We start from the raw sequence: 24,628 nt of genomic DNA on the forward strand, positions 1-24,628 counted from the left end.
CGTCCCCCTTCCTCCTGTGTTGCCAATGAGTTTCGACCAAGAAGGTGATACGCTGCAACAGACAGGCGAAACGACCACTATCTTGGACAGCTAATTGTGCTATCTATTTTGACATGACCATATGCGATTACTCTACAGAGTATACCCATTGTGAAAATGATGCACTTTGTCAGGAGGTACGATGGCTGATGATCGTCAACGTGAATTGGAAATAAACTGAACTGAACATTGGGTGTTTCTATTGAACGCCTGCTCTTGCGGATCCCATGATAAAGTAATATATATTTTACAGCTCGTCGTGGCTGGGCTCGTCATCGTAGTCGGGCATGCCTCCGGCACCGCCAGCGCCGCCGTAAAGCTTGCTGGTGATGGGGTAGGCGACATTGCTGAGCTTCTCCTTCTGCTCATCGAAGTCTTCGGCAGTGGCATCGGCGGCGTTGTCGTCGAGCCAGTCCTGGGCCTGCTTGACGGCGTCAAGGATCTGTGAACCATGTTAGTAATGTAATCAAGTAGCAAAGTGCTTGAATAAACTTACGGTGTCCTTGTCATCGTCGTCAACCTTACCACCAAGACCTTCCTCATCGTTGACCTGGTTCTTCAAAGAGAAGGCGTAGTTCTCAAGGCCGTTGCGAGACTCGATGCGCTGGCGAGTGGCCTTGTCCTCGTCGGCGTATTTCTCAGCCTCCTCAACCATGCGCTCGATTTCCTCAGCGCTAAGGCGGCCCTTATCGTTGGTGATAGTGATGCTCTCGCTCTTGCCAGTGCCCTTGTCGCCGGCGCTGACCTTGAGGATGCCGTTAGCATCAAGCTCGAAGGAGACCTCGATCTGGGGAACACCGCGAGGCGCGGCGGGGATGCCAGTAAGCTCGAACTTGCCGAGCTGGTTGTTGTCCTTGGTCATAGAACGTTCACCCTCGAAGACTTGGATGAGAACGACGGGCTGGTTGTCAGCGGCGGTCGAGAAGATTTGGGACTTCTTGGTGGGAATGGTAGTGCCACGCTTGATCAGGTGGGTCATGACACCGCCGGTGGTTTCGATACCAAGAGTAAGAGGGTTGACATCCATGAGGACAATGCCGCTAGCCTCGTCTTCGCCAGACAGAACACCACCCTGAACGGCAGCACCATAGGCGACGGCCTCATCGGGGTTGATACCCTTGCTGGCCTTCTTTCCGAAGAACTCCTCGAGCATGGCCTGGACCTTGGGGATACGGGTGGAACCACCAACAAGGACAATGTCGTCGATGTCGCTCTTCTTGAGCTTGGCGTCCTTGAGAACCTGCTCAACAGGCTTGAGGGTCTTCTTGAAAAGGTCGTTGTTCAGCTCTTCGAACTTGGCACGGGTCAAAGTCTCGGAGAAGTCGTTGCCGTCGAAGAAGGCCTCAATTTCGATACGGGTGCTCATCTGGGAAGACAGAGTACGCTTGGCCTTTTCGACCTCACGCTTCAGTTTACCCATGGTCTTGAGGTTCTTGGTGATGTCGACGTCGTTCTTCTTGTTGTAGGTCTTGACGAAGTAGTCCATGACTCTCTGATCGAAGTCCTCACCACCGAGATGGGTGTCACCGGCAGTAGCCTGAACTTCGAAAACACCGTCATCGACAGTCAGAATGGAGACATCGAAGGTACCACCACCAAGATCGTAGACGATGATCTGGCGTTCCTTGTCGGTCTTGTCGAGACCGTAGGCGAGGGCGGCGGCGGTGGGCTCGTTGACGACACGGAGAACGTTGAGACCGGCGATGGTACCGGCATCCTTGGTGGCGGCACGCTGGGCGTCGTTGAAGTAGGCGGGAACGGTGACAACAGCGTTGGTGACCTTCTCACCGAGGTACGATTCGGCAACTTCCTTCATCTTACCCAAGATCATGGAGCTGACCTCTTCGGGAGTGAAAGTCTTCTTACCACTGCGAGTGTCATGTCAGTCTCTGCTCCACAGTGGCCTGTCCTGTAGTAAACTTACTCCTGAACCTCGACCTGAACTCTGGGCTGGCCATCCTTGTTGACAACCTTGAAGGGGAAGTGCTTCATGTCACGCTGAACGTCCTTGTCGTTGAACTTGCGACCGATCAAACGCTTGATATCGAAGATGGTTCTCTCGGGGTTGGCGGCGTACTGGTTCTTGGCTATGGACGGAGTCAGCGAGTGTGTGAAGAGTCGTGCATGGGAAACGGCGTACCTGCGTCTCCGACAAGTCTCTCCTCGTCGTTCCAGGCGACGTAAGAGGGAGTGATACGGTTACCCTGGTCGTTGACGAGAATCTCGACCTTTCCGCCCTTCATGATACCGACACAAGAGTAGGTGGTTCCCAAATCGATACCGATGACGGGACCAGAGATTGCCTTGTCGCCGCTGTCCTGTGCGCTGGCATTGGAGCCAAAGAGCACCATGGGCGCAAGAAGCACCAGGAGGAGGTAGAAGATGGTTGACCACGCGAAGCGTGATTCGGAAGTGCGTCGTGCCATCTTGATGTGTTCTTGTGATGACAAGAAGGAAGCGACCAAGTTGGGGATGGGTGCTTCTTTGATGGCAAGATCAAGAAGATGTGACTGAATCCAAAGGAAAGGAGTGAAGCTCCTTTAATAGAACGCGAAGAAGTTGCAATGCTGGCCACTACGGAGCTTAATGACACCTGGCGCTTGGCGGCGGTGCTTCCGTAGAAACTTCCCGATCTCCGCAATGAACACTTGAGTTTCACACTGCGGCTGCTCTACGGTAAACGTGTCTTCACCAGACATGGATGAATTACTCTTATTGAAATTCTCTATGCGAGCCAACCTGAGTTTAGGCAGAACCCGAATCTGTCACCGGCTCGCCATTCTGTGAGCCAAATGCTCGAGGACGATCTCCCAAAAGACACCTACCTTGTCAAGCTCGCTTTATCGATAACGACCAAAGCGTCAGAGGCTGAAACCAATCCATCAACCAAGTGTCATCTCGCTACAATGTCCTATTCCGCCGCCAACATGGACACATCGCAAGAAACGATACTTGAACGTGGCATCAAACCCCGTGAAAGACCACATGTGCTGCCTCAGTATACCGTGACACAACGCATTGAACACAAATGGTCATTCTCGAAGGAGCCCTGCGCTTCCATGCGAATCTGTGGTCGCTGCCAGACACTTGTTCAGATCGATGCCTCAATCACGCGCATTTGCTAACGGCAACACCTGGACAGAAGTATTGCCACCAAGTGTCCATCGCAGCCTACCAAGCGCAGTCTGGTTACCCAACTAGCTATCAAGAGGCAAGATAGGTTTGATGTTGAGACGATCCAGGGAGAGCCTGTAAGAGTAACGACTTTCACTGGATCTTCAACAGGGACCAGGATCATCTGGCATCTTGTCCGCTACGTTAGAAGCCTTGCAAGGGAGAAGACGTTGGTCTCGTTGTAATGTCTCTACAGCTACGCTTACTTGATTCATGGTACAACACGACACTATGTCTAGCGACCAGAGCCCGTGTCGACAGATCGTATTCATCTTGCTGGTAGGATCTCTCAATCCGGAAGCTGTTATGGTTATTTGTGTCGACCACCACAACAACGAGTGCCTTTCATTTCTGTTGATTTTGACTCTTGAGCGCCACTCGTTCTGTAAGCAGTATTGGCTCATTCGTCAGTTACCCTTCTAGGGTCACAGACTAGACTACGCATCACACACCGGAAAGTTGCAGGAAAGAAGTTTCTGGTATGACCTTGATTCATTCGAGGGAAACAAAGGCCTACTCATTCGCATCCAGCTTAGCAGAATCTGGAGAAGGTCTCGTCTTTCTCTTATAACCATGCACTCACTGTCATGGATTGTTTCGATGGCGCACAGATTTATTGGGACATCAAACATGCATCATGTGTTCGTAGCACAGAAGTATCTTGGCCAAGCCGTTACGGCCGAAGCTACATCGCGGTGGTCTACTTTACACCTGAATCCGAAGAGTTTTGAGTGGGACTTCCGATCTCTATCCTTCAATGACTTCCTTATTTGACAAGAGGATGGAAAAGACGAAGGTTTTTGAGCTTCATTAAGAGTGAGCTGGTTGCCAAGAAGATTGTAGGCGGTCCCTCTCGTTGTCCACCTCATTCAGCTGCACACTTCACTCTTCCGGTAGCGTCTTGACGAAACAACCTTTGTCACATCTCAGTTGCATAGAAGCATCAGCGAGTTCGGACAGGGATTCCCTCAACTCCTACATCTTCCCAGAAACGCCGGAGGTTCGAGACATGATCGGTTTGAGTGCCTTGCTGAGAAGCCGAAGAAGTTTCCGTAAATGAGAAGTTGGTGCCTTTGCTTCTTTTTGTGAACCTCCACACGAGGATGCCAACACCACCAACGTGCGATTTATGCTTCTTGATGGCCCGAGCCTTCTTTTCAAGCCACACTCGCAGACCTTCTTTGAACTTTTCGAGTTCGAGTTTGCGCTTGCGTTCGAACAGTCCAGATTGCGTAACAATGAGTCCGCTCACATGATCACGGCGGCAGCAATCCCTAGGAATGATACGTGCGTTGACAAGCGAAGAAACGGACGGCCGCTGTGATAGCGACCGATTTAGAGTCGCCGACAGCAGATGGAAATGCAAACGTCGCGCAGCGACGTGCGTGCGCGTTAAATAGATCGCCGAGGCAGGAGGCTGGAGGGATCGAAGCAGAGGCCGTTGGGGCAAGAAAACAGACAAATGGACAGACGAGTTATGGAGAAGCTGCAAATGCAAAACACGATCTAGAGAGATAGCACGGAGTCGGTGTGACACCTGCCATGAAGCGGTTTAGTAAGAGCCATAGCAAAGATTAAAGGTCCTCACTCGAGAAAGAGCCAGTAAGAAAGGGTAATCTAGGTGTCCAAATATTTGGAGGAGTAGCTCGTCTGGGAGAGCATCAAGAGACGTGAAACCAGACTCTGGAAGAGGTGTGTTCATTGTGGCAGTTGACGCCATGTTGTGCATATCGAGTACTAACATGATTGACGAGAGGCTGGTCGCTTGAAGAAGCGTCGTTCGTCGATGCGGTGAAGCAGGTGGGGCTTTGGCTGGGCCGGTCCCGTGTCAATGCGCCTCGCTGAAGCGCGGGCATTGCCGCCGACATCTTTCTATTCTTCGATCAAAGGTTCTATGCATACCGACACGCTCGCGCCAAAGAGCTTTTGGTATATTCCAGTCTATATTCAGTGAGTATCAGAATGAGTGTTCGAAGTATGAGGCGGTATGTTCGTGTCCGAGCAGCGCTTCTCTCATCCCCATCAATTCCTGGGATGTCCCCAGTTCTACTCTTACTTGTACCATCCTCACCTCGCAAGACTTGCCCCCACTTCTCTCTGTTTTCATAACTTTTCCCACAGTATGCCCCTCTTTCCAATGCTCCATATCGCATTGACCGTTTTCGTTCTTATTTACGCTCTCCTTGATTCGAGAAGGCTGGGGCGGGTAGTAGCGTCTCCCTGGCCTACGTGCTGCCTGTCACGAGCTCATGGGTCAAACCTTGAGATGCCAGTCTTCCATGCAAATTCTGCAGTCATCTATGCATTGGAAAATACTGTACAAAGTCTCGTTTCCTTTGCCGCCTCAGGTTAGGGTCCCCACGTGCTGCAGCCAAGATCGGCCTCTCCTCAAGATACAATTGGCCCTACGAGCTGGCATTCAGTGCACCAATAGGGCTACGTTCGGAACATCTTGTGCATGGCCGCCCGGCAGCAGCGTGACTTTCGTTCGCTGTGAGCGACCCGCCTGTCCAGTATCCGTATCTTCGCGTCCCAGCCCCTCAGTCCGCGGTCTCCCGCTCTCCAGACGACTCATGTTGACGAAGGCGGGTCTCTGAATGGAGACTCCAAGCAGCATCTGGCGCTCACATGACCTGATTCGCTCGTTCGGCAACCAAAGCTCTTGCAGAAAGCCTGAGAAAGGTAAATTTTGACGTCGACTGAAGCGTGGAGCTTTGTCTTTTCGTCGCCAGACTGTGCTTACTCGCACTGTCTTTGTTTTTCTTTCTGTCACAGCTGCTGTACAGAACAGAGGCTTCCACTGCCACGTTTCGGGTCTCAACCGCCCCTTCTGACTCTGGTTATTCTGAAACCAATTTTTGGCGCTCAGATTGGTCAAGCGCGATAAATGTTTCGGTTTCTTCACTGATGGCTTACTCTCTGTTGTTTCGAGTGAGGAAATACCAACAGATTTTCCAATTGATGATCCTTCTACTGTGCTTCCGCCACGCATGATCGCGACCAGATTGTCAGATTCGTCCAGGAGTGGAGGTCCGGACACAAGGGCTTTGCGCTGGGCGTGCATAACTTACCCGCCATCTAGTATCCATAATCCATAGAAACCATGCACTGCTGTCGCTTATGAACGAGAAAAGAAGCAGAGATTTGTTTGTGCTGGTCCAAGGGGTCATCGTCAACTGCCTCGCCTGGCGCCGTAAGATGTTGAATCGTGTCACCCTCAATCAATCAATCAGAAGCTTTTCTGATCATCGTTTTAGCCTGCTAACCGACTCAGATAAAATGACAATGACGATAGCCTTTTTCATTAGCCCACCATACTCCTTCCGCCACGTCACAAGGGCGGAGACAAGGAGAATCCTCTCAATTCTAGCGTCCGCCAGCTCCAGCCGTGATTGCCTGAGGTGACGGGTGACAGAGGTACTCTTCAAGCCTAGGCAAGCACCATCAGCCCATCGTTGCCGTCTGTGTGGAATTGACCTGTTATGTTGCCTCCGGCTCTATGCACGGAGAGGTTGAATTGCAATTTGACGATCCTCCGAGTAGCGAGGAGACGCATGAGGCGTGGACCAAGTGCGGACGAACCTTGTTCGTGGGCAGTGCTCCACTCAAGTGGTAATATCCAGACACGATCGCAGCCCTTGACGATAAGCTGACTGGATACCAATGCTCCCTACCCGCGTATGCTCTTGCCAAGTCAATGAACGGCTGCATGCAAGCCCACTACTCCATCGGCCATTCCTCAGCGAGAGGGTCCATGGCAGACTTTCGTATCGAGTCAACCGACATTCCGACCGCTACTGTTCCTGCTAGTCAGCTCAATGGACTGCGCTCCTGGTACCCAACCAGCATGTGCATCTTGCACCCCCTCTCCGTCGAGATGAAGTAGGCCAGAACGCAAGAGAAGCCGACACACGCGGGACGGATTGCCTGAGCAAGAGTACGTTTGGCATGCTGAGGAGTTGCAGCAAAGTCCGGACTGGAAGAAAAAGATGGTCCAATAGACGGATGCTCCTGCCAAGGCAAACAAACAAACAAACTGGGAGTTGCGCTCAGGAAAATGGCAACGCACGTGATATCAAAGAAAGATTCACCTTGACCTCCTGAAGCCTCAAGACATAGGCACATCGTCTGATCCCTACCACGACAACGCATCGAGGCCACCTACGGCATGACGGCAAGCTCAAGACTGAGCAATCAAGTATCGGCAAGAAGGAATAGGCGAACAAAGCAAGAGCCACACCGCCGGTGATCGTACGGAGGCGTGATAGCTCTGCTCATGTCCTTCCAAGCGATGGAGGGTCGGAGTGGCACTCTGGACCACATTAGATGAGCAACTAGCTTCCAATGGCAGCCCCAATGCATGTCTGAGGGATAAAGTGACTGGTCCAAGGCGGCATACCGGAGGTAGTCTTGCAGGATGGTGAGAATCTTGCAGGATTTGCTTGACAACAAAGCGACCAAGACCAAGTCGAGCGGCAGTCTTCTCTTGCTCTGAAAAGCATAAATAGCTCGTCCAAGGCCCGCTGAAAGACACAATCATCAGCAATTGATCCCTCCGCAAGACATTGCAGCTATACAATCACCGAGCCTTGATCTTATCCAACCTCCTACGACCTCTTTGTCAGTCTCATCCCAATAGCTCAAGACATATTTCGATACCCGCCCGGGCCCAGAACCGACTCCAACACTTCTCGGCGTCTACGTGTAGACTCTATCGTCCCAAAGAACCAGTCAGTGTCCAGCCCAGTATCTTCCAGGATACTCAGACCTTCCATGCTAACAGGTGTCAGATATTCTCTCCACGACATGTGCTTCTTCGACCAAGTTATGTGGACATGCGGTGACTGGAAGTGGGATCGCTTCCGCCAGCACTGCAACCGCGAATACCGTACCGGAGAGACCTGCGGTATGAAGCTTGTCTACGCTGTCGCCAGAAGTAACGACAAGTGTAAAATTTGCCAGAAGATTGACACCAAGCTTCGTCGTCGTGCTGCAGAAGTAACCAAGATCCAACGGTGGCAGTCCGAGGGCAGTAAGCTCAAAGCATCAATCGAACGATCGTACGAAATTATCAAAGACCTCGACCAGGAGATTTACCAGCTACAGATTGAGAAGCAGCGAAAGACTCAAGCGATTGGAAAAGCCCGTTGAAGAACAGGTCCAGTGTTTTTGTCTGGTGCAAGCTGTTAGCCTTCTCTTGCAAGGGCTACAACATCATCGTCAGTTGCCAAGTACGGCTTAAGGGAAGTTGCTGAGGGTTTCAAGTGTCCTGAGGACCATCTGCTTTATTTGCACTTTCGGCTCATTTTGTTTTCCTTTCTCCTCTTGCCTTGTTTCATTAGTTCTCGTTTCGAATATCCAAGTACGAATTTTATGATTATCCAAAGTTGTGTAAAAGTGACGTGATTGTGAAAGTTGTGCAGACCTCGGGTGCATATATGCAGGTACCTGATCAGTTGACCAATAGTGTCTGCACAGTGGTTGGTCGAAGTGGCTTCCCGATATCACACTCCTTGTGTCGAATGACAGCTGTATGTTACACGAGACGGCCGCGGACAGAGAGAAAGTGAAACAAAAGCAAAGGGCGAACGCGTTGGAGTTTTAGTCATCCTAGCGTGTAGAGTCACATGACTTGGTAGAGACTTAGTAAGATGTTGTAGGTCCTGTGACGGCAAGATGGTTACTAAGAGCTGCTATATAACATGATACTAAGCTGTCTAAAGTCCTTGCTTTGGCGCTGCTAAGAAGGGACAAACACCAAAACTCACAATCGAGATCCTGTAAACTCTTCCCTTTTCGTGAAAGCCCACACAAACACAAAACCTAATCATCTCGAAATCGCAAAACATTACATCCATTAGTCGTGACAGATCAATCGTGGCGATCAAGCAACCGAGCTAGTAGCGGGTGTGGTTGGAGCAGCCTGGAACCCGCTGAAGGGTCCATAGTTTCCAAAGCCGCCTGCAGGGGGGCAGTTGGAGTAACAACCAAGCAAGGTTGTGGTTGCGTAGACAGTGCTGGCTGCTTCAGTGACTGTAGAGAACATTGTCACGGTGACAGGAGGTAGCTCAGTGCATGTACCGTTGGTGGCTGAAGGGAATGTGCTGCTGGGTCCAGATGGTGTACGAGTGCCACTGCGAAGATCTGTGGTACCTGAGGGAGTGAAAGGTGTTCCTGTAGGTCCAACCGGGATCGAAGAGTTGGCGGTGATGATAGGGAAGCCCGAGGAGGGGCCAGTACCGGTAGGACCGACAATGGTGGATGAGTTTCCAGTTGGGTAGGGGAAGCTGGCAGACGGAGCGGTACCGGTCGGCAAGAGGAGGGATGAATTTGCCGTCGGGAAGGGGAAGCTAGCAGATGGAGCAGTTCCAGTCGGGAGAGGGAGAGATGAATTGGCAGTTGTGAAGGGGAAACTAGCAGATGGAGCAGTTCCAGTCGCGGCAGGGAAAGTAAAGTTGCTGCTAGGGAAGGGGAAGCTGGCAGATGGTAAGCTCGAAGTACCGTTGACACTCGGGACTCCGGTGCTCAAAGGAATCGATACAGTGGAGTTGAAGACCGGAGTACCCGTAGGCAACGGCTGGCTTCCGGAACGATCACCACTTGGGAAGGAGCCGGAGAATGTGTTTGGAGCAGTACCAGTAGGTCCGACTGGAAGCGAAGCGTTGGAGAAGATGAAAGGTGTGGTCACAGGTGTTGCCGTGCCCGAGCGGTCTCCTTCTGTCGAGGTGCTAGAAGTTGTGACCGAGCCGTTCGTGGAAGGCAAAGGAAAGCCGCTAGTCGAGCTTGTCAAAGGCACGTATACCCCACTAGAGATGTTGAATAGCGGGATGCTGGTTGAGTATGTAACGTTGGTAGTAGAGAATACGACAGAAGGTGCGACGGTGCCGTTGGTCGGCGATGGGCTCGGGGATGCCGTGCCGGAACGGCCAGCGTTCGACGAGGAGCCCGAGAAAGGAGACGAAGCGGTCAAGTAGACAGTGGAGACTGCAGTCGAGTAGATCGTCGAAACAATGATGTTCGTGCTGACGTTACCAGCCGCACCGCCTCCGGCAGCTCCACCATTGCTGCCGCCATTTGCGCCCCCAGAAGTACCATTAGTAGAGATAGTGTTGTTGGTGACGATCGTGGAGTTCGTGACAATGACCGTACCGTTCGTCACAATACCCCCACTGCCGCCCCCACTGCCGCCTCCATTGCCGCCAGCGTCGCCTCCACTGTTGGATCCGCCGGCGGAGCCACTGGAATTGCCTGCCGAGCCACTACCAGAGCCACCAGATGAGCCAGAAGAACCGCCCAGTCCGCCAGAGGAGCTGCCAGAAGTGTTGCCAGACGATGATCCAACGGTGGTGACAGTGATTGTGGTGGAGGTAGATGACTCGCTGGTACCGTTTGACCAGGTGTACGTAGTCACAATGGTGGTGTTCTGAATCTGCTGGTTTCCGTTGATTGTAGTCGTATTATAGGTAGTCGTGGTTGTGGTGTACGAGTTGGAGCTCGATCCCGAGCCTGAGCCACCAGCAGCACCACCGTTGCTGCCGCCAGAAACATCTGTGGAGTTACCAGAAGTCGAGTTTCCAGAAGAACCATTAGATCCACCGGCAGCACCACTACCAGCTCCTCCATTAGCGCCACCAGAAGATTCGCCATTGCCACCACTGCTGGATGAGGAAGAAGTTGCATAAGAAACTTCTTGTGTCGAAGATGCTGCCCATGCGACTGTGTAGGTGGTGTAATAAGAATAGTACCAGGACCCATCGGATGAGTAGTAGGTGGAGTAAACCAGTTCCGACGAATACGTACTTCCATCTGAGATGTAGGTAGAGTAACTTGTCGCAAGTCTTGCATTACTGATTGAGGGAGCGGGTGTGATGATGGGTATGGAAGTGGTGCTGTCTGAAAGGATGGAAGAAAGCTTCGAAGAAGTATCAACGTTGGAGGAAGTTGGAGAGGAGCCATATACCGGGCTTGCCGTGGTTGAGTTCGAGACCGCGACTTCGATCCTCTGGAGAATAACCGCGTTGATACCACCGGCGACCACTGTGAAGTTTACAGACTTCTTCAAGAAACAGTTTGAGCCTGAAGGAGCACCGGGATAGAAGACAGCGCCCTGACAAACGGCAGAGCTGAAGCCATAGTTTGCACTACCACAAGCAGCGGCACACTCAGTGAATGTCTGATAACGGAATTGAGCCAGGTTGTCATCGGTAATATCTGTGTCGCACTGAACGAGATACTGGAAAAGTTGCCCATCGATGAGCTGGCTATCTATGGTGTTGTCGTCGTTGGGGCAGACAATGGCAGGTGAGATTGCCGTAGGAGATGCTGAGGCGGTGGACAAGCCAGTCGAGATTGCCAGAACATTTGATGAAGATTGGACAGCAATCACAGTGGTTGCAGTCACAGTGGCAGTGCCTACAGTGCTGGTAGTGTTGACAGTTTTGATCGTATTGGCATAAGCACGTCGAGTGGAAGTCTAGCACACATTAGATAGATCAAAGCGAATAGTATCTGGAAAAAGCTTACGCTAGTTGCGTCCGTGTAAATCACAGTGGAGGTTGCGGGAGTGGGGTGCAGACAAGAGCAGGCACTGGAGATAGCGGCCACGAAAGTAGAGTCGGCAGTGGCCGTGCCACTTGCTTCAGCAACTCTGATGAAACGAGCCACTGCTCCAGCGTCGAATCTGTTTTTGCTGAGGCCGCGCTTGGCTTTAGCAAGGGCAGTGACAGTGTTCGTAGTGATAGGAGTGGTGCGAATCGTGTTAGTCGTGGTAGTGGTAATGGTGGTATAGGTATTGATGACAGTTCTGGACAAGTTAGTATGGCCACCAAAACGAGGAGGAAGAAAACATACTCGACGGGAGTAGTATAGACAGCGACGATGTTGGGAGAGAGACCCAAAAATCTGTTGCAGAACTCGTTGGAGTTGGCGTAGTCATGGACCTCCTGCCAGACATCATCCTCGTAGCAGACCATTTCTTGACGGGCTGTCAAACCGAACAAGTCACGGATAAAGTTAACTACCCCGTCAGGGCTGGTATTCTGTTCAGCACGCTTCTGCTGGTTTGGAACTCGGGCTGTGACGAGCCCGAATAGAGCGAAGCTCAAAACGAAAGTTGAGAAGAAAACGAATGAACGCATCTTGAGTACACCAAACGAAAGATGGTATTCGTACTCTTTGTGAAGAGGCAATCAACTGAGATATGGTCCTGTTCATATTGGGAGAAGATGTGAGCTATATAGATGTGTGGCGACAGCATCGATGGTACGCGTAGATTAGGAGATAGCCACCGATCTAGGTGGCGAGTCTGCCTTGCAGTAGGGAAGCTCATGCGGTAAAGGTATGGTGTGAGCGCGTCTCGTCGCGCACGCAACACTGAAGCACACATTCCCCAAAAGGTCGAGGTATGAAGCCTTCGGAGCAACACCCTTGCGGCAGGGACAGCCACATGAACACGAAATAAGCTTGAAAGATGAAACACTTGTTTAGGTCCTTGATTAATAGCCAGATGAGGGTGTTGCGAGAAGTTGAAGAAATGAAACAGATCAAGGCACAAGCTAAGATGACCAGAAACCAAGCAGCGGAAGGAGAGCAAGAGAAGCAAGAGTTGACGAGTACAAATCACCTACCAATTTTAGCTGTCATCGTCTTCCCAAAGTAGACAGCGGTCTAAGAATAAATCGTGATGATAAAAAGCAAGTGTTTCAGTCGTATCGAGAGAGTGTTCACCGAGAGAGGGCGAGGTATGTGATGAGTATGGAATGGTGATGGCGAAGGAAGAGGCATGTGTCGTCGGTGGAGGTTTGTTGAGGCTTGGCATTGGGTGCATAAACCAGCACAAGGCGCATACGTGGAGTCGGTGGAGTGTGCATGGTGCACGACGGCGCAGCATCAACTTCCTATCGAGACATTCCTCGATGACAGCGTGCAACGACCATGGGTATCTGCGCGTCCTGTCTCGGGCTCAACCGGCAAGAAGCGCGCGAAGTAAGTGCAGTCTGGCTGTAGCTCCTGCTGCTCCTTGCCCCTTGCTGACATGGTGAAAGGCGTCTGAGAGCGAAGGCCTCCTGTACGAGGATGCCACCCAGCCGCAGTATGGCACCGTTACTCCCGGCGCAACACTGCCAGAGCCCGATCCGGAAGAGTTGAGAAGGGAACGCGAAGTCCTGGAGCGAATCTGCGCCCAGACGTCCAAGTACATATCTGTCTGGCTAGCCACCTCTTGTTCGACGCGCTGACACGACGCAGTGAACTCATCGACGTCCTACACCACGACTCCAAACTCGCCGGCGACTATCCCTACCTTCTCAACAAGCACTTCCCCCCGTCATCTAGTGGTGCTTCTTCGCCCACGACTACCATTGTCGACGAGAACGCCTGGCTTGCTGCCACCCAAGGTGCCGAGCGAGAACTCTGGGACGAAGTCAAGGGCCTCAATCCTGGTGAACTCGTGCTCGAGTTGAACCCGCCGACCAATACAACAAGGTGATGCTCAGCACGCCGCAATCTCTCCTTTGTCAAAAAGCATGATACCCCGTCTGCGATACCCGGATAATCTCCTTGTTGTTCTTTTCCTTTCTAATTAATTCTCTATTTGTTCCGCTCATTTTGGCTGAACCGCCCTTTTAACATCGTCTCATTTTTTGAACAGACTGCTGTGCCCCAGATCTCGTCTACTATACTTTCCTGTATCTCAGATCCTCGCTGTAATGGCTGCATTCACATATTCCGCAAGCATCTGCTTTGGTCACATGGCCATTATGCGCTTCCACGGATAAGAAAAGTACGCGTCGCGAAGAATTATTGTCCTTTCAGAAATGACTGAGACTGGCGTCTGCGGGGTTCGCGAGCACGGTGTTTCCTCAGAATTCGTCAGTTTGGTGACGGTACCTTAGTAAATTGTAATTCATGAGAAATCACGTACCCATGTCGCCTCCATTGCTAGATTTTGTTCAAAATCAGATCCTTACGCTCCATGCCGCTAGCTAGCCTCTAGATAGCATTATTAGGACCCTCTTGCTCGCTCGCGCTACGGTGTATAGGCTTTTAAAGGCGCTAAACGAGCATAGCGAGCTCTATCCGGATCTAAGTAGTGTAAAAGGCCGCCTAAGGTTGTTAAACGATAAGGCGGAGGAGGTAAATAAGTAATCTATATGCGCTAAACGATGTGCGCTAACTAGTTAGTTTATGCTAGAATACCTCGCCGGCCGACCGACTACGTACCTCGATAAGATCTAAGACTTTATCCTTAATAAGTTTAACGTAGCGCTCTACTTAACCTCTATATAGAACCTTTTAAAGCGCTAGAAGTAGTCGAGGAAGAAGGTAGAGAAGAGGGCCCTTAAGAGAAGTAAGCTATTACGAGCGCTCTAGCGCAGTCGTCGGATGTTTTAGAGTAGGCGACGGTTAGTGTTTATAGATAAGAGCGGCGCGAACGAGCGTACTAGCTCGAGGAAGTACGGCTAGTCTCTAAAGGGCCTTACTTACGTAGATTATAAGTCGATAAAGAGGAGCGAGAGGTAGTTAATATTGCTAGTAATAACTATAGATGGTTACGTTAGTAACCCTCTAATCTATTAAGGAGGTATTAACGTAGAAATCTTCTGCGCATAGCTCGTAGAGGACGTACTACCGTAGCTACCTCTAAGGTCTATATTAGTTATAGATAATGCCTCTATTTACCGATCCGTAGAGGTTTATAAGGTAGTAACGACGGCTAGGTGCGAGCTCGAGTTCTTACCGCCGTACTCGCTAGATCTTAATCTAATAGAGCTCTCTTTTGCTATATTAAAGGCATAGATTAAGAGGTACATTAGCTTAGCACCTCTATTCGATGACTTCGGTATGTTCCTACGTATAGTAGTATAAAGGGCGGGTAGGAGGCATACGGCAGCTCATTTCGATTATAGTAGGTATTATTATCTATAGATATTTAACTAAGAGTTAAGCTAGTACAACTTAGCGAGCTAAGCATTAAATCTAGACATATCCGCTAGTTAAATCGCTAAATTAGGGGGACTTAGTAGTCCGCTTGTACCGCGTAACTTCCTTCTAAACTCGACCGAGTAATCCGCGCCTAAACTCCTAGACAGTCGTCTATATCTTAATATCGATGTCCCTAATGCCGTCTAGGTTATAGTCCTCCTCTTTAAGCCTCTTCTCTACCTTGTTAACCTTATCTACTAAGCTCTGCTACCTGCTACTAGTCTTTAACTATACGAAAAACTCTATTAAAGTGTCCTTAGAGTCGGCCTCGATAGGACTTAAAACTAGCGGTACGGAGGGGTTCGGGACGGCGAATACTAGCGGTCGAGGCGGTAGAAGGTGTTATAGCTATAGAAGCTAGTATTACTACTAAGACTACTACATCTAGGACATTATGCTCATTACTATAAGATTAAGCATGTCGTTTAGTGTTTAGGGTGTAGGCGGCATTAGAGGGACCTCTAACTACTTCTTCCTTGCCTTTCGAGTAGTTAAGTAGTTCTTAAGCTTTATAACGATGTTAATAGAGGGGGTGTCGACTATCGAGTAGCTAAGGTTAATGTCGTTAGACTAGTCTTTAATAACGCTATTATCTAGTAGGTAATAGTTCTAAGCAATGTTTAACCCCTTCTAAAAATAGTAGTCGCTAGAGTAGAGGGCATTGTTAAGCGTATAAATCTACTTAAGCATAAGATTAGAGTAATAGTTACCTCTTGCGCGCTCGGCCTCGAGTATTAAAGGCATATTAAGGCGCTAGATCTTAGTAGTAGTCCCTTTGCGCTTCTAACTAGCTGTAACGACGACTAAGTCCTCTTTAAGCTTAGTTAAATGCGTAATAACCGATAGGCGTAGATCTAACTTACCCTTCTTATACTACTTCATTAGTTGCTTCGTTAGAACCTCCTAATTACCCTTATTACGCAGAGTCGTCGATATATGCGTATTACGGTTCGATAGTAAGAACATCGCGGTAGTAAAGAGCTTAAATTTAGTAGAGAACACTCGCGTTACTTACTTAGTAGTTACCTCGTTAATCTATAGCTAGAAACGACTAAAGATCCTACCGTCGGCGTAGTTAAAGTTAAAGGTGCGAGTATCTAATGTCTCTTTACTACATATAGCCTACTACTTACTAACGAACTTACAGTTCTCTAGCGCCTACGCCGCCTCCTCTTTAAGTGCTTATATTGCGATGCGCGAAGCTATAATAGTAGCCTTAAGCGCCTTAGCGGCCTTAGCCCTCTCGCAGTTCGCTTAAGCGATATCTATTATCTACTTCTTATGCTTAAGGCGCTCGATTTCCCGATTATTAGCCTCCTCCTCCTCTATATCGCCGCCGTATAACTTATTAAAGGCCTCGTCGCTATCGGCCTCCTTATTAGTTACTAACGTTACCTCGGGCGCTACTTTAATGCTCGTAATAACCGGCTCGGTAGTAGGAGTTTTAAGTCGGATCCTAATGCTAGAGGGTGTCGATACTACTACCTTTAAGGTAGTCTTTCGAGGTGTCTTAGGTGCCTTTATAACCTTCGTAGAGGCGGCCTTCGAGGTCGGTTTCCTTACTCGCGACGACGTCTTAGTAGCAGCATTACTAGCGCTAGCTTTAGAAGCACGTTTAGGACCTATATTGACGAGGACAACGAGTTACAGCATATGCTAATAGATGTTTACAGGTCTTCTAATTTACTAAGGTACCGTCACCAAACGTCGAAAAAACGGCGAACTCCGTGCTCCAAACCCTAGAATTCCAAGTCTCAGTCATTTCTGAAAGGACAATAAGTTGAAGATGAAACAACGAGGTGACGTGACTATCATTCAGGAACATGCGTTCCAAGCCGCGGTGGATTTCTATACCGCCGATCTAGTGTACTTCTACAAAGCACTTTTGGTTTATACACATCTTACAGATTGGAGTCTAACAAAGTCTTCAACTGAGAAGCACCTCTCTTTGACCATCCCCATCTGCATCAAAGTTAGCAAAATTCAGAATAATGCGTGGGACTCAACTCACCTGATCTGGTTTGGCATGTTGACCTCAACACCGAGTTCCTCCGCAAAAGCGAAAACAACGCCAGGGTTCTTCTGGAACAGCCGTCCAACCATGATGACATCAAGGCCCTCCTCAAGGAGCTCGTTGGCCAACTTGCCAGTGTGGATACTACCGACAGCGCTGACGGCCATCTTGTCACCCACAGCCTTTTTGACTGCCTTACTGAGAGGTGCTTGGTATCCTGGGGCTGCATGAGGGTGCTGCTTAGGGTGGTTACCGCCAGAGCTGATGTCCATCAAGTCAACGCCGCGTTCAGCAAGGATCTCTCCCAGCTTGACGGTCTGGTCAGAAGTCCAGCTTTCCTTGATCTCCTCGACCTCCTCGAGCCACTCGGTTCCACTGACTCTGACGAAGAGAGGCATGGTCTCGGGGATGATCTCTCTGACAAGATCGACGGTCTCAAGCAAAAATCTGGTTCTGTTTTCGAAGCTTCCACCGTACTTGTCGGTACGCTGGTTCGATGTGGGAGACAGGAACGAGCAGAGAAGGTAGCCATGTGCCGCGTGTACTTCGATTGCATCGAAGCCCACGGTCAGAGCACGGCGAACAGCGTCAGCATAAGACTTCTTGAAGCTCTCAATGTCCTCAAGGGTCATGGCGCGAGGGTTTGCGTGGTGCTCGTTCCAGGGGATAGCAGAAGGTGCAAGAACGTTGTCTGGCCACCCGTTCTGCTCCTTGGGTGCAACAGCAGCCGCGCTCAACCAGGGAGCTACACAACTTGCCTTACGGCCGGCGTGTGCAAGTTGGATTGTGATAAGTTGGTTCTATGTGCATCAATCAATACTTGCTTGGTACTTCCATCACACCATAACTTACCTGGCTGTGGGCGAAATCAACAACACGTTTCATGGGAGCGATCTGGCTGTCCTTCCAAAGACCGACATCTTCGGGGGTGATTCTGCCCTCCTTGAGAGAAGTTAGCACGTTTCTCGTACTTTTATAAAATCTGCTTTCAGATTCATCAACGAAGAAAAGCAATGGGAGAGGCGTATCAGGCATTCTTCTCGGGTAAACTGCGAACTTACAGGAGTAACGGCAGTGGCTTCGATGATAGTCATACCGGGGCCACGCTTCACGATACCACCGATGTGTGCCAGATGGTAGTCGGTCATATGTCCGTCCTCAGCACTGTACTGGCACAGAGGAGACAGGAAGATGCGGTTAGGGAGAGTCAAGCCACGAAGCTTCAAGGGCTGGAACAATTTGGGCACTGTCTTGCCATCCTCGCGGACAAATGCTGCACCTGCAGGAGGAGATTGAAGAGGAGTAAAGTAAGGAGCCTGTTCGTGAACTTAGTAACCTAGATGCTTTTGACATTCTGTCAAAGGACTACAACATACCCCAGGAGCAGCACGGTTAATGTGCTTAGACTCTCCTACGACGTTCTCAGTAATGTTATGGTGAGAGATTGCTTCAGGCATGATGAAATTGGGTGATGTGTGAAATCAAGTTGATGCTTTAATCCAAGGGGAAGTCTGCTCACAATATATACAGTCGGCAATCGTTAGCTCTACTCTAGGGTTGGGGGAAAACGTCGAACACGGTCATGGTTTTGCTTAGAAATCAACCGATTGCACGTCGTTGGAGACAGGGCGCCCAATAACGACATGAAACTACCGCGATGAACACAAGCTTAGACATTAAATTAGTAAATTCAAATTTGTCATGAGGAATACAAAATTTCGAAGGCTCTACACCGATATACAGCCCTATTCGAGCAGTTCGGGAGCAGAGGCAGATGGGTAAGCAACGTGAGAGAGGCGTGCGCGCACGGGGGCAATGACGATGGCGGCCGAAACTTCGCCGAATCTCCGTAGATGCGCTGGCGCCTTCCCCAAGTGGCAAGTGCAGCTCCCCAACTCCATAGAGCCTCTTGCTCTTGGTCATCATACGTACTTGTACACCCTGGGCCACTTTTCGAATCGACAACTCCAAGACTTGGAGCACACATTTCTCTGGGGAAACATGCCACCGAAGCTTCCGATCCTCATTAGCTCAGCGGTAGCATCTATACTGCTGGCACACTTCGCGCCTGGATACGGCTCGCGCACTCAGACCTTCTTCCTGGTCGCTTTCACAGAGTTCATTGCTTGGGCAACATGGCGAGTGGTCATCTATCCAAACTTTCTCAGTCCTTTGAAGGGCCTTCCTGAGCCTTCGGGAGGTAGCTGGTGGAATGGACATGCATCAACAATTATGGCCCAGCCATCGGGGCATCCAATGCGCGAGTGGATAGATGCTATACCCAATGACGGTCTCATTAGATACACCAACTGGTTCAACTCTGAGCGCGTGCTTTTGACAAACCCAAAGACTCTCGCCGAAGTTTTATCAAGCAAGAATTACGAGTTTATCAAACCGGCCCATTTCCTGGACATAATTGGTCGCATCCTAGGCATTGGCCTGCTGTTCGCAGAAGGCGATGAGCATAGAACTCAGCGCAAGAACCTGATGCCTGCATTTTCATACAGACACATCAAAGATCTGTATCCTGTGTTCTGGTCCAAATCCAAGGAGATGGTCGAAAGGATGTCTGACGCAATGCACGAGGGTTCTGAGACTGGCAACACGTCCAAGGAGAGTATAGCTGAAGGCACTAATTCCTCCAATGTTGTCGAAGTCAGTGACTGGACCAGTCGAGCTACATTGGACATCATCGGAGTGGCTGGTATGGGTCGTGATTTCGAAGCTCTGAAGAACCCTGACAACGAATTGAATCAGACTTATAAGACTATTTTCCATCGTAAGTAAGCTGAAGATACAAACACGGCGAGTTGGTCTTGCGCAATTGACTAGCATCGATGAGATGGGGTCCAGGATACCGTCTCGTTTGTGCCGAAGTCAATTTGTGAGCTGGCTCGTTGAACAAGAATCCCGCTCTTTCCGAAGTACTTTGCTAATTGTGCCCTTACCTCAAGCACCAAAGTCGGCTAGGTACTTACAGGTTGCCGGCATGTTCTTACCTCGCTGGTTTTTAAAGAGCCTGCCTATCAAGCGTAACGACGAGATTTCAGAAGGATCTGCTCTGATCAAGCAAACATGCCGTGATTTAATAGCTGCCAAGAAGATTCGCATGGAGAAAGGCGCCGCAGACGAGACCGATATCCTCAGTGTTGCTTTGAGGAGTGGCAGTTTCGCTGACGAGAATCTTGTCAGTCAGATGATGACGTTCTTGTGAGTCTTCCTACATTCTTGCTTGCTGAAGTCCATCACGCTTGCGGCTATAACAATGCACGATGCTTTTGTCTTGCTCTAGTCGTCTCCAGGCATAAGCCACTCGAAACGCTCTCACTGGGCACGACTGGCCGGGAAATCATCTTTCATCTTGACAGCTGCAGGCATGACATATATTGGGGCTCACTGAGAGGCATGATTGACTGTTGACTTATTGCAATGCTAACCGTCTGATTAGGGCTGCTGGACATGAAACAACGAGCTCGAGCATGCAATGGGCCATATACATGATGTGTCGCCATCCTGACGTACAAAAACGCGTACGCGAAGAAATTCACGCCAAATTGCCTTCCGTGCGTGAGCCTCAGGCTCAGATCACCGCCGCCGACATCGACAACTGTCATTACCTCCAAGCCGTCTGCAAAGAGACCCTTCGTCTCTGGGCTCCAGTAGCTCTAACAATGAGAGTCGCTGCCCGAGACGAAACCATCAACAACCACCCCATTCCCAAGGGCACGCTGGTCGTTGTCGCACCACTCGCAATAAACTGCAGTAAACATCTCTGGGGCGATGACGCAATGGAATTCAAACCAGAACGCTGGTTGACAGAAGGCATCTCCAACAAAAACGGCGGTGCCGAGTCAAACTACAGCTTCCTGACTTTCCTTCACGGACCCCGATCATGTATTGGTCAAGGTTTTGCTAATGCCGAGTTCGCTTGTCTTCTTGCTGCTTGGATTGGCAAATTTGACACCGAATTTGAGGATCCGGAGTATGTTCTTGAGGTCAAGAGCGGTATCACTTCTAGGCCTAAGAATGGGTTAAGGGTTAAGCTTACTGAGGTTGAGGGATGGTAGATTGCTCGAATGGCTGTTCTGAAGTAATATGCTTTCACTTTGGACCTAGCTATATCACAGTATCGATGTGCATCTGCATTCACACGTCTCAATATGACGACACAATGGATCTTCGCGTTTCGGCAACCATCGATTTTGGTCTTGAGTGTTGTCGAAATCTCACGCTCACTGCCCCGGCAATCAATGCGGTATTGTTCTTTCTACCTGCAAAAGAACAGCATGTTCCCAGGACTTGTTACGCAAGAGGTTATGCGACTGTTTTCAGATGCTTTATAAGCCTATGTGAATCTCCAAGATGGTCCATCATGGCGTCAAAGACTCGTGGTTGAGTGCAGACGGAGCGTATGAAAATACGAACAGGGTCATCACGACAACAAGTGACTCGGCTGCTGCGAGAAACCGCTTCCAAACAATGCGGCGGTCAAACAATCGGCAGCGACGAAAACAGTTTGATGATGCAGAAATATTCTATAAGTGGAGACGAGTTTTAGTCTATCGAGTTTGTACGCCTTCGCGACCGAGAAAACAATAACAACCGCTGTTAATAATGGTGATGGAAAAAAAATCCCCCCTTCGAACTTGCTGTGGAGCGCGCAATATCCCAATCACCAAGCCATTACATGCAAAAACGCCATCTTCAATGCTAAGAATATACTCTATCGTCGTTCATTAGTCACATGGTCTTACTCCACTCTCGCTCTCAGCAATCGCAATCGATGGTCTTCATGCTGAGAATGCAGCTGTGTTGGGGGGTGCAGTTGTGTCATGGGAGTGAGGCCATTAGGAGCATAGCTGCCGGGAGTGACGGCTCCACCAGTGAGTGTTTGAGTACTCGAATGAGACCCGGGAGAACTCAAGCCGCTTCGAACGTGGACAGCGCCGGGACGCTGTGGAAGCTGGAGAGTAGGACTTGGCGGTCTGCTGGTTGCTTCCATGTAACTTGGAGGTCCGTCGGCGAATGGAGTGAAGGGCCCAGGAGTTCGAACGGCAGCTCCGTAACTGGGTACTCGTGATAACGTGCCCATGTCGTAATCATCTAGATGGGGCTCGTGGTCGTCAAGCATGTCTTCACCGTCTCCAGAAGCTCGTCTTGACTCGGGAACACTATGGGATGGCGACTGGTGCGGTGGTGAGGCATGGTTCGACTGATTGAAGTGGGCAGCAAAGTATCCGCCCGTGTAAGCGGGGGTGTTACCGCCAGATGGAGAGTGGTGAGCCACGGGTGCGGCGCGAATCTGCCTGCTTGAACCTTGATCTTGCAGATTTGCGAGACGTGAGCGCAGCTGGGCTGGTACAAAGTGACTCTCGCCGCCACCGAGTGCAGACATGGATTGCGAGTGGTGCATGTCTGCGACGCCGTTCAAAGACTGCAGGTTCTCGGAAGAGGCGTTGCGACTCTGAGCGTAGAAAGGAGTGGCAGATCCACTGGGCGCACGACTCATGTATCCACCGGTGTTGATGTCGTTGTAGAGGGCGTCTAGTTGATGTCTTCCGTACTCGGGCGGGGCGTTCAGTTGAACCTCTTGTTGGTTGAGTTCGGCATCTGTCATGGTTCTTGCGGCTACCTGAACCTCGTTCTGATCATCGACTGGCAAGTTGGGGGAGATGAACAGCTTGACAGGAAGACGGCACACAAGCTGAGAAACGTGGCCTTCGGGATTGTGGATATTGACCATGAGCTTGAAGCGGTGGGTGATGTTGATGTTGTGCGAATCCACATCTTGTCTGCACTGCTTGAGAGACTTGGGTAGTTCCAGCGTGGCCTTGAAGACGTATTTCTCATCTTCCATGATGGGATTGTCCGGATTCTCCTCGTCAAAGGTGACGCGCGAGTTCTCAGGAAACTCCATGTCTGCTTTTGCGACATCTGTCTCGTCAACCTTGCATCTATCACCGCGCTGGTCGGGTACTTCGGCAGCTTGTATCCTTTTGGTCACAGCTTCGATAAGCCGCATCTCGATCTTGCCGAGCTTGATGCCTTTTCGAATGGGCGAGAGTTCAACATCTGCTACGATGGATGTTCCGAAGACTACGGCGTCTGTGGGGATTGAGATGCTGTAGCTGAGCTTGTTGGCCCAGATGTCGGCGTTGGTCTGTCGGCCGAGTCAGCGTGCTTGTTGTGGCTCTTCGCATCTGAGCACATACCCTTGAGCGAGTCGTCTCCATTTGTTCTCCACCCAGAGTCCTGACAATGCGGATGTGCTGGGTCGTGGTGATGTCCTTGGCGTTCCAGCCAGGTCGTGAGACGCTTGCGTGCAGGTAGTAGACGATGTAGGTGCTGTTCATGCCCTCGATACTCTCGGGCATGCTGGGGTCGAGCGTGTATTCGAATGGCCATTCTATCGATCCCGAGTTGATCTTGTGCGTGCCGGACGTGCCCAGAGCGCGTTCCTCCCGCCAGAACGTCTTCTTGTCCGACACTTCGCCTGCTGCCATGCCGCCCATGTAGAACCAGCTGTGCACGTCAGTCAACCCGAGCCGACTGCAAGTTGCCCTGATCAAGACCTACGAGATTCTTCGCTTGCCTTCAAGCCAGATCTTGACGTTCTTGATACTCATAGCATCCGGTGTCGTCAGACGGACAACACCGTTCAGCTTGATGGTCTCGGCTTCATGCTGGTCACCGTGGAAGACGATAAAGCGGTTGTTTGGGCTATCGGGCAAGGGTCAGCCGTGGAAGTTCCTATCGTATGCTGCATGGCAAGTACATGATCTCAAGCACGGGCTTGGCTCGAGGGGTATGGACCATGGCGGCGGCGGGGTCGTGGTTGATAGGTCGCGAGCGCGCGCGCAATCAGAGTAGACAGAAATGATTCGTGAATCTTCGCGACAGCAGCAATGGACAGAGTAGGGGATACAAAGGAGAGAGTGAGGCGCCGAGGATACAAAATGCCAAAAGCTTGATCCGAGATGACGTTCTCAAACAACCCAAGAAGCTCGTGCCCGATTGAGATAAAGATTCGTTGGTGTCGGCGCGACACGGGAGGCCGTTCCTTTGTTTGACAGAAGCAACCACGAAACATGCCTCCAGGGACACCCACTCGAATCAGCCCCTTTGAAGATCCCTCTGCTCCGATGGACTCTCACGCTGTTCACATGCCGCATGTGCATTGCGCTTTTCAGGCCATCTCGTCGCAGAAGGAAACAAACCATGCACACTCTCACATGCACATGCAAATGCACATGTAGAGCGATCACGACTCACGCCTGCGGCTCTCTGGTGATCAAGCTTGCTGCTCAGCGGACGGTCCCGCCTCGGTCCTACCTCCAAAGAACCCTGGATTTTCTTGTTGGTCAAAGATTTCTTCCATGGCTTCCCACGTGTTGTCCGTTTCTTCCGTCGTCTTATCGT

At 50.5% G+C, this 24,628-nt stretch overlaps 11 protein-coding genes across 11 annotated transcripts; 5 read left to right on the forward strand and 6 right to left on the reverse strand.

The window, feature by feature from the left end:
* Nucleotides 1-199: 199 nt before the first annotated feature.
* M438DRAFT_343558 (dnaK-type molecular chaperone bipA) lies at nt 200-2,483 on the reverse strand. Its single transcript, XM_029905010.1, has 4 exons — nt 2,180-2,483; nt 1,964-2,126; nt 536-1,907; nt 200-481 (listed from the first exon to the last, which is right to left on the reverse strand). The coding sequence occupies exons 1-4, from the start codon at nt 2,463-2,465 to the stop codon at nt 287-289; spliced, it is 2,016 nt and encodes a 671-aa protein (XP_029763370.1). The 5' UTR covers nt 2,466-2,483; the 3' UTR covers nt 200-286.
* A 1,249-nt stretch (nt 2,484-3,732) lies between these two features.
* M438DRAFT_389039 (uncharacterized protein) lies at nt 3,733-5,081 on the reverse strand (the record flags this gene model as incomplete). The annotated part of the gene is made up of 2 exons (XM_029909026.1): nt 3,733-4,630; nt 4,956-5,081. 2 exons carry the CDS (start codon nt 5,079-5,081, stop codon nt 4,157-4,159), a joined length of 600 nt encoding a protein of 199 aa, XP_029763371.1. The 3' UTR covers nt 3,733-4,156.
* On the forward strand, nt 5,069-5,599 carry M438DRAFT_163573 (uncharacterized protein). Its single transcript, XM_029899063.1, has one exon. It carries the CDS (start codon nt 5,201-5,203, stop codon nt 5,564-5,566), a length of 366 nt encoding a protein of 121 aa, XP_029763372.1. The 5' UTR covers nt 5,069-5,200; the 3' UTR covers nt 5,567-5,599.
* Nucleotides 5,600-6,944: 1,345 nt separating this feature from the next.
* M438DRAFT_164227 (uncharacterized protein) lies at nt 6,945-7,666 on the reverse strand. Its single transcript, XM_029899065.1, has 2 exons — nt 7,613-7,666; nt 6,945-7,525 (listed from the first exon to the last, which is right to left on the reverse strand). The coding sequence occupies exon 2, from the start codon at nt 7,363-7,365 to the stop codon at nt 7,024-7,026; it is 342 nt and encodes a 113-aa protein (XP_029763373.1). The 5' UTR covers nt 7,366-7,525; nt 7,613-7,666; the 3' UTR covers nt 6,945-7,023.
* A 353-nt stretch (nt 7,667-8,019) lies between these two features.
* M438DRAFT_292178 (uncharacterized protein) lies at nt 8,020-8,566 on the forward strand (the record flags this gene model as incomplete). Its single annotated transcript, XM_029901773.1, has 1 exon — nt 8,020-8,566. The coding sequence occupies one exon, from the start codon at nt 8,020-8,022 to the stop codon at nt 8,362-8,364; it is 345 nt and encodes a 114-aa protein (XP_029763374.1). The 3' UTR covers nt 8,365-8,566.
* A 3,873-nt stretch (nt 8,567-12,439) lies between these two features.
* Nucleotides 12,440-12,938, forward strand: M438DRAFT_343563 (uncharacterized protein). Its single transcript, XM_029905011.1, has one exon. The coding sequence runs from the start codon at nt 12,683-12,685 to the stop codon at nt 12,869-12,871; it is 189 nt and encodes a 62-aa protein (XP_029763375.1). The 5' UTR covers nt 12,440-12,682; the 3' UTR covers nt 12,872-12,938.
* Nucleotides 12,939-13,146: 208 nt separating this feature from the next.
* Nucleotides 13,147-14,091, forward strand: M438DRAFT_395398 (uncharacterized protein; the record flags this gene model as incomplete). Its single annotated transcript, XM_029909210.1, has 3 exons — nt 13,147-13,197; nt 13,257-13,405; nt 13,459-14,091. 3 exons carry the CDS (start codon nt 13,147-13,149, stop codon nt 13,697-13,699), a joined length of 441 nt encoding a protein of 146 aa, XP_029763376.1. The 3' UTR covers nt 13,700-14,091.
* A 2,899-nt stretch (nt 14,092-16,990) lies between these two features.
* On the reverse strand, nt 16,991-18,708 carry M438DRAFT_343564 (NADH:flavin oxidoreductase/NADH oxidase). Its single transcript, XM_029905012.1, has 5 exons — nt 18,586-18,708; nt 18,271-18,525; nt 18,062-18,151; nt 17,207-18,009; nt 16,991-17,157 (listed from the first exon to the last, which is right to left on the reverse strand). The coding sequence occupies exons 1-5, from the start codon at nt 18,664-18,666 to the stop codon at nt 17,097-17,099; spliced, it is 1,290 nt and encodes a 429-aa protein (XP_029763377.1). The 5' UTR covers nt 18,667-18,708; the 3' UTR covers nt 16,991-17,096.
* A 502-nt stretch (nt 18,709-19,210) lies between these two features.
* M438DRAFT_372730 (cytochrome P450) lies at nt 19,211-21,276 on the forward strand (the record flags this gene model as incomplete). Its single annotated transcript, XM_029908366.1, has 3 exons — nt 19,211-19,988; nt 20,164-20,419; nt 20,658-21,276. 3 exons carry the CDS (start codon nt 19,211-19,213, stop codon nt 21,274-21,276), a joined length of 1,653 nt encoding a protein of 550 aa, XP_029763378.1.
* A 683-nt stretch (nt 21,277-21,959) lies between these two features.
* On the reverse strand, nt 21,960-22,604 carry M438DRAFT_268321 (uncharacterized protein; the record flags this gene model as incomplete). Its single annotated transcript, XM_029900243.1, has 1 exon — nt 21,960-22,604. The coding sequence occupies one exon, from the start codon at nt 22,602-22,604 to the stop codon at nt 21,960-21,962; it is 645 nt and encodes a 214-aa protein (XP_029763379.1).
* An 18-nt stretch (nt 22,605-22,622) lies between these two features.
* M438DRAFT_389053 (uncharacterized protein) lies at nt 22,623-24,399 on the reverse strand (the record flags this gene model as incomplete). The annotated part of the gene is made up of 4 exons (XM_029909027.1): nt 23,985-24,399; nt 23,786-23,929; nt 23,422-23,731; nt 22,623-23,369 (listed from the first exon to the last, which is right to left on the reverse strand). Coding segments are annotated over exons 1-4 (1,242 nt in total), but the record flags the coding sequence as incomplete, so codon positions are not given.
* Between the last annotated feature and the right edge of the window lie 229 nt (nt 24,400-24,628).

This window comes from Aureobasidium pullulans (genome assembly GCF_000721785.1).
Source record: "Aureobasidium pullulans EXF-150 unplaced genomic scaffold scaffold_4, whole genome shotgun sequence".
NCBI lineage: Eukaryota > Fungi > Ascomycota > Dothideomycetes > Dothideales > Saccotheciaceae > Aureobasidium > Aureobasidium pullulans.

Bases quoted from the DNA above. Each gene is read 5' to 3' on its own strand.
- M438DRAFT_343558 (XM_029905010.1), bottom strand. From the start codon at position 2,465: ATGGCACGACGCACTTCCGAATCACGCTTCGCGTGGTCAACCATCTTC. The intron at 2,127-2,179 runs GTACGCCGTTTC...CTCCGTCCATAG, and splicing joins GAGACTTGTCGGAGACGCAG to CCAAGAACCAGTACGCCGCC. The intron at 482-535 runs GTAAGTTTATTC...CATGGTTCACAG, and splicing joins ACGACGATGACAAGGACACC to ATCCTTGACGCCGTCAAGCA.
- M438DRAFT_164227 (XM_029899065.1), bottom strand. From the start codon at position 7,365: ATGCGTTGTCGTGGTAGGGATCAGACGATGTGCCTATGTCTTGAGGCT.
- M438DRAFT_163573 (XM_029899063.1), top strand. From the start codon at position 5,201: ATGTTCGTGTCCGAGCAGCGCTTCTCTCATCCCCATCAATTCCTGGGA.
- M438DRAFT_343563 (XM_029905011.1), top strand. From the start codon at position 12,683: ATGAAACACTTGTTTAGGTCCTTGATTAATAGCCAGATGAGGGTGTTG.
- M438DRAFT_343564 (XM_029905012.1), bottom strand. From the start codon at position 18,666: ATGCCTGAAGCAATCTCTCACCATAACATTACTGAGAACGTCGTAGGA. The intron at 18,010-18,061 runs GTAAGTTATGGT...TGATGCACATAG, and splicing joins TTGATTTCGCCCACAGCCAG to AACCAACTTATCACAATCCA. The intron at 17,158-17,206 runs GTGAGTTGAGTC...ACTTTGATGCAG, and splicing joins AACATGCCAAACCAGATCAG to ATGGGGATGGTCAAAGAGAG.